General features: G+C 33.7%; 1 protein-coding gene across 1 annotated transcript; it reads left to right on the forward strand.

Moving 5' to 3' along the window:
- Nucleotides 1–2367: 2367 nt before the first annotated feature.
- Nucleotides 2368–3333, forward strand: LOC127222077 (olfactory receptor 1038). The gene has a single exon (XM_051183983.1). It carries the CDS (start codon nt 2368–2370, stop codon nt 3331–3333), a length of 966 nt encoding a protein of 321 aa, XP_051039940.1.
- The last annotated feature ends 7755 nt before the right edge of the window (nt 3334–11088 follow it).

An 11088-nucleotide genomic window follows, 5' to 3' on the forward strand; every position in this document is an offset into this window, starting at 1 on the left:
TTTTTTCTTTTACAAATTATTGCAAAATCAAATGGTAAAAACTCTTATATCTATTAGTGTCTTTAAAATTCAAACATTTTTAAAGCTTTATGGATTAAACTAGTTGATTGTAATTGCTTTTGGAGATTATCATAAAATGATATCATATCTTACTTCCTTTACCTATCCACAAACCTTCCCATATACCTTTACTTGTGTTTTTAAATTCAAGATCTCTATTTTTATTAATCATTGTTAAATGCATATAAGTGTATAGTTGATTTTATTAAATTATTTTAGTAAAATAAAAAATTGTCTACATTCCAATTTTGAGTCAATAACGCAGATAACTTACATAATTCATTAACTGAATTATGGTTATCTATGCAGTCACTTTAAGTTTGCCCTGATAGTACTGCAAGTATGAGGAAAGAAAATCTTTAAAAGTAAATTCTTAAATATATTTATATATTTGCAAATGTATGAATATAGATATAATAAAATTTTAAATTGTAGGCAATATACTTGGGAGGCAAAGGACATGTAAGGATTTTAAGTGGATGAGATAGGTGGATGTGATGCAAATATAGTGCTAATGTATAAAGCTCTCAAACAATATTTTTAAGATTAAATACTTAAAATAGTTAGCTATATGTTCTATAAATAAAGAAAATTTTTACTATTTTCACTTGTATAAGAAAACTGAATAAATTGTCTATTTAAAAATTCCTAACTCACAGACACAAAGCACAAAGTTAGGAGCTGTTAAAACAAACTGTTGAGTTGAAACCTTCTAACTAAGGTGGAAACAAAGCAAGATAGTAAGGTAAAAAACGAAGTCCCTACATTAGAAAGGGATGTGCTGCTTCCATGGCTTAGCATTCATTCAAACCTGGTTTTAGGCTGTTGGCACAAATTATAAATCATACATGTAAGCAAATCCTGCTACTCCATGGTGGATGAGAGGATTATTGTTCAAATATGACCTCATGATACCTTTGCCTTCAGAGGCCATTCATTTTCTCCTTAGAATTTCCAAATGCCAGTTAGACCCAGGAGAGCCAGTGACCTTGGAGACTACTGTTTAAAAATACTAGAAATTAACACTGAATAGAAAACATCATAGTGGCATATAGACACTAGCATCATTGTGTAACTTAGAGAAGAGCCTTATAGAGAATGGCAACACTCAGGACAAGATTTCTCCCATAGCCAGGTAAGAAGAGATATTCTGCTGAGTGGTTGCAGTAGAACTCTCCCTCAAGTCTTCCATTAATTTCCCTACTCAGAACTGGATCAGCTGTGCTCTTGCAAGTGAAAAGTTGAATGGTTAGAAAAAAAGTATATGTCAAATAGAGACTTTTGATGGGGGCCTTACTCACACACAAACACAAACACACACACACACACACACACACACACACACACACACAAATGATGGTAATCTTTTCAAGATGTGAATTTTTTAAAAAAGTGTTTTCTTTTTCTTTTACTACAGATATATCAGGAAGGAAAATAAGATTTATCTGGGTGAAGTTTTAAATGAAAGTATCCTGTGCCAATACAGCCACCATTATTTTCTTCACAGCGTCCAAAATGAGTTTTGACACAGAGGACCAGAAATGGAAGTGCAGTCTTTATATTGCCATATCTGAAATTGGACCAATACTGACCAGTATTAATCTTTGTCTGAGTTCCTATTCCATTTATCTCCCAAAATGCATATATGAGTTAATAAAATTGTTTTAATTTCCAAGGTGAATTCATCAGCTCCATTCTAACACCTTTCTTACAAAATGGGCTTTGGCACTATCAATTACAAATTAGATGGATGATAAAGAAAATTTCTGGTGGCAGATAGATAGATAGATAGATACATACATACATACATAGACATTTATATTTGTATGTAACAAAATAGTGCTTGGTGTCTAGATTTTTAAGACTATATTGGGTAAAAATATTATTAAGTTTAGGTTTAAAAGGAAGAAGGTAAATAAAAATAATGAATTTTTAGACCACCCGCACTGAACTAGTAGAATGTTGTGTAATAGACAATAGATTATGAATGAGAAATACTATATGCTAGGGAAATAATTAACTATTGAACAATAACTACAGCCCACTTGGTTTCTTTCTGTTTTTAAAATTTGCCTTATTTTGCATTAGAAAATTAGAAGCCATTGGGAGAGTTGAAAATTGATATATTTGTTATGCTACTGTATTGAACAACACTGTCCCACTAACCATAACACATTTTATCACAATGTCTTTGTACCCCCCAATAATTTGTCTTAGTCTTATTTTGTTTTTGCTTTTCAGCTGTTAACACTTGAAGAAATGTCTGAAAGAAATGACACTGTTTTGACAGAATTCATTCTAGAAGAAATGTCTGAAAGGAATAACACTATAGTGACAGAATTCATTCTTTTAGGGTTTGTGGTCCATAGAGAGATAGAAATCATTCTCTTTCTACTCATTCTCATGGTTTACAGTCTAACTTTGTTAGGTAATGTTGGAATGATTTCATTAATCAGGTTGGATTCTCGACTTCACACCCCCATGTACTTCTTCCTCAGTAATCTGGCCTTTGTGGACCTTTGCTATTCCTCTTCAGTAGCCCCCAAGTTCCTAGAGACCCTCCTCACTCATAGAAGGTCTATATCTTTCTATGCATGTGCAACTCAGCTTGGTTTGTTCCTGAACTTCTTGATTTCAGAGATGTTCCTTCTTGCAGTAATGGCATATGATCGCTATGTGGCCATTTGTAATCCTCTTCTGTATATGGTTGTCATGTCCCAGAAGATATGCTTTTGGCTTGTAATGGGTCCCTACTTTTACAGCTTTGCTGTGGCTTTGCTCCACACAATAGTTACTTTCCAACTTATTTACTGTGGTCCCAATGTAATCAATCACTTTTATTGTGATGATGTCCCTTTGATGGCTCTTTCCTGTTCAGACACCAGCATCAAGGAAATTCTGATATTTATCTTTGCTGGATTCAACATGATCAGTTCTTTGACCACTGTCCTAATTTCTTACTTATACATTGTGGCTGCTATCTTGAGAATCCAGTCTACAGAAGGGAGATATAAAGCCTTCTCAACATGTGTTTCTCATCTCACTGCTGTGACTATATTCTATGGGACACTCATCTTCATGTATCTGCAGCCAAAATCAAGCCATTCCCTCGACACTGACAAAATGGCCTCAGTATTTTACACAATTATTATCCCTATGCTCAATCCTATGATCTACAGCTTAAGAAACCAAGAGGTAAAAAATGCTCTGAAGAAAGCCTTTGGAAAATGTTATGCAGTACCTTTAAGGCACCTCAAGAAAGGAATGTCCTGAGTATGACCAATGCAATATACAGACATGTATTTTTTATCTCTGAAATAAATTCATTTTTATCATACTTCTGATGAGTAAAGTCTTCCCATTTGCTATATACATGTTAGGGTTCTCTAGCATGATGAACACAAGGGGAGAGAGGTAGAGAAAAAGATAAATGATTGATAAATGATAGATAATAGGCATACAGACAGATTTATTGATGATAGATGATAGAAGATGAAGATAGAAGGTAGGTAGGTAGGTAGATAGATAGATAGATAGATAGATAGATAGATAGATAGATAGACAACAGATAAAGATAGATTTCTAGAGGATGGTTTAGTCAATAAAATGCTTGCCATGCAAATATAAGTTATGATTTTGAATTCACAATTCCCACTTAAATTTGAACATGGTAATGGGCATGGGACACTAAAACAAAAGAATCTCAGAAGCTTATAAGCTAATTAACATGGTTTAGGTAATGATTAACAGTAGGAGATCTTATCCCAAACAAAGTAGTAGGTGACAGCCAACACTAGAGGTTGTTCTCTGACTTCCACATAGATGTCATGGAACAGGAATACCTGTATTCACACATGAACATGCATACACACTCACACACACACATACACACACACACACACACACAGGGAGAGAGAGAAAGAGTTAATAAATTATTATTGACTCTAGGTATAGCTCTGATGTCAATGAACAGAAAGCTATTACACAGTCAGTAAATCTAGCTTCTGACTTTCTACTTTCTCTTATGTTTAGTACATTAGAAAAAGATAACTTATGAACCAAATATATAATCTTCTAGGTAACCCTTTTTAGTATTTATTTCTTTTTCTTTTTTTGCATATAAATGGTTTGCCTGCATGGATGTAAGTTCATTATGTACATATTATGCATGATTGAAAGGTAGAAGAGTGGTAGATTCTCTGACTTATCAGCTTACATTGTTATGTATTCCTATGTGGTAAGCTATGTAAAATTAAGTTTATATTTTGTTATATTGTGTTAAATGTTTCCACTTATAATATTTTATGCACATTATTTTTTACCATATTCTATGTATGTATACTTTTCCTGTATTCAAGACATTTTGTATATTGATACAATTTGGGATATTTATCTTGCTGCCCTTTATAGTTCTACCTCTTGTCTTGACACTTATACTCTACCTCTATTTTAGGGATTTACATGTAGGTATATGTAAATAGTTATATTGTTTAAGTATTTGTTCCTGCTTTACTCAGGAAAGTTTTAATCAGTCTTTTAGCTAAGTTCCCGAGTATTACAGATTATCTTCACTCACATTTCCTGTACCTATGAGATTAGTCAGATATAGATGCTTAATCTTCAATCACTTCATAGACATGCAGAACATGGCATTTAAATGTTTTAATATTAGTACTCCATTGACATGAGACACTGTTGCTCCTGACAGCACCGTGCACTTTCCCGAAAATATGTTGGACACTGATGTTGCTCCTGCTGGAGTTCAATCTCGCCTCAGCTAATGGCCTGTTGGGCATAGAATTGCCCCCACCTTGACCACTGATTTGGACATGCAGTCCTATGTGCTTGCAGGAGACAAATATAGAAGACTGCTTGACCTTGCCAAGTCAGGGTAAGACAGCCATTCTATTTCCCTGCTGTTGTTGTGGTCTGTCAAGTTCTCTTGGCCTTAGCCAAATCTGGGTGTACCAACGTCGCTGTGAGACCTAGGGTGACTGTTCAGGTGGCTTGCTGTTTCTGTCCTTGCTGCACCTTTTGGAAGTTGTCCATCCGCATTTCCTGTCTACTCTAGTATTGTTAATTTCCTTCTCAGGTCTTGATGAGGTTGAAGATTAAACTATCACAACTATTATTCTCTCTTCCTAGTTAGATATATTAGGTACTAGACTTACGTTTTCCAGCTTAGGACAACTCTATTGTAAACTCCATTATGCCCTCACCCTAGGACTAGATATGTAGGTCATTTTGTTCTCGATTTTCCTTTTCTTAGAGCACACTTGTTATTCACTGTTTTGTATATAGTTTTGTATTAAGCCTAAATCTTTTCTTTAGACTAAAAGGGGAATTGTAGTGAGGTAGTCCTTCTATAGCACTGACCACGCCCATTGGGGGGTGGAGCGATGGGCGGAGGTGACCTGAGGAAGGAGGTCGGAGGGGGCCAGGAAGGCGCTCTCTTTCTGGCATGACTTGGACAGGAGAGGATCGGGTTGAATTTCCTGGTGTTCATCTGTCTAGGTTGTAAGTTATTTCTCCCTGAATAAACATCTATTCGGCCTATTTGTTTATCCTGATCCTTATTTACCGCAATAAGTTTGTATGCCAGAGAAGCAAGTTTTTTTAACCTCTAAAATCTCTACACTCCCTTGGATATTTCATGATGCTATGTAACTCCTTGCTACATATCTGTACCATGTATGCTAGTACCAATTTTAACTGTACCTCTCACAGCAACAATAGTTATTACTTTCTAAAATCACTTTATGTAGCAATTAACTTTATGTGCCAAGTGGATTATACAATGTGTACATAACTGGTAACACTTTATTTCTAGGTATGTCCATTAGTGTGTTTCTAGAAGTGATTAGCACTTAAAACCTGCAGAAGATTCAACCTTCATTAATGGGTGGCAAGCATAACCTGATCTATTGAAGACACACACATAACAAATAATTCAGTGAAGGGTGATTTTCTCTTGTCTCTTTGAGCAGAAGCATATGCATCCCCTCAGGCATCAGATCTTCGTTTTGAAACCTTTTGACTCTAGACTTATGGAAGCTCATCCTTATCTGCCTCAGTTTTCAACTCTTCAGCCTAACATTGGAAGAGTTTTGAGCTCACAGGATGTTCAACTTACATTGAATAAAATCATCATCTACCAATGCATATGATATTTCTTTGCAAGTAACATACTTTGCTATCTTTTAGAATATGTCACCCAATTGTTACATGAGGAAACACCTATAATCTTGTGCCTATCTATCTAGGTATCTATTTCTCTATACATTATCTATCTTTCTATCTTTCTATCTATCTATCTATCATTTACCTATCTATCTTCTATCATATTTCCTTTAGGTCTATCGTTCTATAAAAAATATCACTGAACCAATTAACACATCCCTTTACAAACTGTCATTTTCATTGTATAAATCTAAAAATCAGTTTTTTCAGATTTTATTTCTCTCTGTTACATATCTCAAAAAAACTGAAGTCTTATGTCTCAAATACCTAAGCAAAGTAGAGATTTCAAAAAGTTTTTAATTTTTTTTTGTTTTTTGTTTTTAATTATTTGTTTATTTTTCTTATTTAACATATTGATTCCAGTTCCCTCTCTGTCCCTCCCTCTCTCTCTTCCACCCTCTCATACCCCTTGACTACCTTCCCATCCCATTCCACACCCCCCACTCCACATGTAGGGTGATGCCTTCCTGGAGGGGTCATCTAAATCTGTCAAGTCATTTTGAATAAGGACTAGGCCCTCCCTCCTACCCCTAGATTAAAGGAGTATCCCTCCATGGGGAATGTTCTCCAAAGGTCTTTTTGTGCACCAGGGATACATCCTAGTTCCACTGTTAGAGGTTCCTTAGACTGCCCAGGTCTTACAGCTGAGACCCATGTTCGGGTGGTCTGAGTTGTTCCAATGATAATATACATCAGTAATTTAAATATCACAAAACTGCAAAACATGATAACTGAAGTTGTAACTTGCTTTCAAAAAAAGTGTCTGTAACATAGCTATATCTTTACCATTTGATGAATTTATAAATTATTTTCTTGTACTTTACATTTTTATTTGTTTATTTTTATATTTTGTGCTTTTAAATTTCATGTAAAATTTTACCTTGAGGAGGGGCTGTTTTCCTTCTTTCTTTTGCATTTTGGTTTATTCTTTAACCATCTTATGGCATTGGACCACACATGAGTCAAATACCTATGTAGCTTTGCTAGGTTTAGGGTGTGTTTTTTTTTCCCAGGATGTCCACCTAATGGAATCTTTTAAAGATATGTACTTACTTATTTTTTTTTGGATGGGATTTTGTGTGCAGTTATATCCCTGTACCATGTGAATGCCTGGTTCCTGTGGAAGACTGGAGAAGGTGCAAGATTCCCTGAATCGTTAAGTGCCTTGTGGGTAGTAGGAATTAAACATGTGTCTCTGAAAGGGCAGTCAGTGCTTTAACCACCTAACCAATATCTCTAGTCCCACTATTGCCTTCTATGTGGTGATTTTGTTGTTATGGAACCAATAAAAATATTTAATTCTTGAAAAAAGAAGATATTGCTGTAGAGTAGATATAAAATAGAGTGTCTTAAAACTAAGTAGCCAGTATTGTAGCTGTCAAGAATCTAACAGTTGAGCTCTGTTTGGGAGTACTCAAGGGACAGTAACCCAAAACCTCCTTAAACAGATAATGAAGTAGCTCATACTTGTAAGAATTTAATAATTCATGCCTTCTAGCAATAACATTATTCTCATGGAAGGGCATGTGTACAAACTACATTTTTAGAATCATGATTTTAATTAGTTTAAAAACTAATAGGTTTTCATAGGCTTGTCCAAACATGGTTAGTTTTATTTAACATACCACTTACCTTGTACTATTCCTCCTTGCCTCCCTTCTACATTAATCTTTAAACACAATATCCAAATATTCTATCTGCTCCAAATATATTTAAAGTGTGCTTCAATAGAGTAAGCTTCCGTATGTCTTTTACATGTGTCTTTCATTTTTATTAACCCACCTTTCATTCTGCCCATACATTTTCTTGAACTCTATGCCTGCTTCCATGCTTATCTGTTCCCAGAAATCCCCCTTTCTATTTTCATTTTGTTTTATGATATGCAGGTCTCCTAATGAGAACTCATTAGTTTCCTAGTTTACCAATACACTCCTGTTAAACACACAAAACTAGAATTTACACATGCGAGAAAACAGGCTGTATTTGTTTTATTGGGTCTTGATAGCCTTGTTCAAGGTCTTAGGTGATGTTATAAAAAAAGGAACAATTTAAGCATCTTTGAAAACTGTATGGGCTTAAGTCATTTTACATTCATTGTCTTAAAACAGATATGATTAAGTTTGGATGTTAGAGATTAATGTGATGATATTTTTATCATATTGAACTATATATTTTGTGAATTTAAATTTTAAAAAATTTTGATATTAAAATTCAAATTTTATATAATTTCCATATGATGTTAAATACTATATTCCTTTCCAAACATTTAAATATCTACTTAATATCCAGGCTGAATAAAAACAGAATGAACAGTAATCCAGTTTTAGCCCATAGGCAACACTTAACCAAAACAAAATCTGGCTGAATAATGTCAGGAAATTTTCTCATGACATATTCTTTTGTTTTCTGATCTATTATTATTATGTTAAAAATCTTACATTGTATGATGTAGAGTTGATTATAATAATTTGATATGCTTGAATTGTGTAGTCATCAAAGCAGCATACTTATCACAACTGTCACCTGAAACATTGCCTTTTCTCTGAGCTGAAACATTCAAAAATTTTTGAAGATATTTCATGACATAATTATGAATGACTGCAGACATCCTGCTATGCAATACAAAGCCAGAAATTACTTATAATTTCTGACTACTGCTTTAGCTTTTTGAACAATATTCATCTCTCTAGCTCCTTTAAGCCATTACATCTTTTGTCCAAAAAACAAAACAAAACAAAACAAATTAAAATTGAATGGACTATGGACTTTATGGGAATCTGCCGGTATGTTCTTCAAAAATTACATATTAAATGACCATATAACCTAACCTACAGTTGGTCATAGACTCAAAGGAAAAATATCAATATGGATAATTATTTCAGCTCTCTTCAAAGGCAAGGAAATAATGAACTGTTTGGAACTGTTTATCAATGCATGAATACAACATAGTATGTGTGAAGTAATAAAATATTATCTGCTCACTAAAATATGAAAATTTGTCATTTTCACAGTATAGACAGACATGTAAGTCTCAATTAATTGAAAGGAAGAGCTACAAGAGTAAATTTATTATCTGAGTTCACTCCCATGCTGAATAGAGGAAATGATTTTAAATAAATTGACTATATATTAATTTTCAAAATTTCAAAATAATAAATTATACTCTCAGAGGTCTTAGTGCATGATTCTTTGGGAATATTTCTGTGTGCCTATAGTGAACATAATTGTGGGAAGGGTTCAATGGAAGCAAGTGGAGTGAGGAAGGAACTGGGAATAAAATGTCCCATTTGAAGGCACACCACAGTAACAATGCCAACAGTTGATGGTAAAATTATTTGCATATGTTTTTTGTGGAGATTTATGATTCAAACCATTTCAGATAACTAAATTATGATTTTGTATTTTAAAATATATCTTTACATATGGCTCAACCAGCTTCAATAATTACCATATTAAACATTATTCGTCCATTTAATGTTCTTTTTAAGGTACTAATCTGACTATTGGAGAGCTTCATTAGTTCAAGGAAATAAGTGGTAATACAAAGACATGATGTGTGCCAGAATATGATAATCAATAGAAGGGATCATTAGGGTACTCTAAGAGTAATAAGTGATTCACCTTTAAGTGCAGTGATATAACAAGACAGTAGTCAAAGTGCGAATAATATATGAGCTCATATCTTGATCTAGTACAACAATTTCTGTGATGATTCTTTTTATTCTTTGATGATTTCACAAATGTACATAATGAATTTTAATCACTTTCACAGCCATTATTATCTTGTATTCCCCTCACTCTCTTAATCATTTCTTTCTCTTTTCCAAGATGTCCCCTTCTTACTTTCATACTGTGTGTGTGTGTACATGCACACATGTAGATTTGCTTGCATCTGCACAGGTTTGAAACAAGGAAGAGAATCGGTGGTGATACAACTAGAGTATACAATTACCATTTCTTTAACAACTATTTACCATCATCAGTCCACCAAAAAGCAGAGGAACATTTTTTAAAGATGAAGAGAAAAAATCGATTGGCTGAAGTTTTAAATAGAAAATTTTTAGTACTGCAAACAACTTTGTATGCATAAAATTTAGTATCAAAGCTATACCTAGCTGAAAAATGAAAAGATGGAAATTAGGTTACATGTTTGGTCAATATTTTTTCTCTAAAATAGAAACAGAAATAATATATACTGAAGAGATTCCTTAGCATGATCATCACACACACACACACACACACACACACACACACACACACACACAGCTACTAAGTTACAGTTCAAGACTATCATGACAAGTCATTAGCAATGATAAAATTGATATTTCCCTAACTCCTATGAAGCAAATATAGGTAATTTGAAAACATAAAGAAGTTATGTGTACAATCATAGCTATAAGCATGCATATCCATCCTACCCTCAGTATCAAAATTTAGGACTATACGTACCAGCACTCTACACCTCTTAAAATACATTCTAAGTCTTTGGATAGGATTGTTTATGTTGCAGTAATTTACTTCAAATATTGAAATTCAATATATTGTTAGTGGGAAAAGGTAGAAACAACAATGCTACGTATAATACAGTGATACTTTATACCTAAATGTTACATTAATCTATCACAGAATTTGTCCTTTATTACACTTTGGTTTGGGGAAAATAAGAACTGAAAACTCAAACCCATAAGAAAGTAAATTACTGAAACATGAGCAATTTTAGCTAAGAAAAGTTTCTGAGGGAGAACCTTAATTGTACTATGCTACATACTCTCAATGCAGTTTCAATGC

This window comes from Phodopus roborovskii, unplaced genomic scaffold (assembly GCF_943737965.1).
Source record: "Phodopus roborovskii unplaced genomic scaffold, PHOROB, whole genome shotgun sequence".
In the NCBI taxonomy this organism is placed as follows: Eukaryota; Metazoa; Chordata; class Mammalia; order Rodentia; family Cricetidae; genus Phodopus; species Phodopus roborovskii.

What these genes read in the sequence shown, in the direction of transcription:
- LOC127222077 (XM_051183983.1), top strand. Translation starts at nt 2,368, where the DNA reads ATGTCTGAAAGGAATAACACTATAGTGACAGAATTCATTCTTTTAGGG.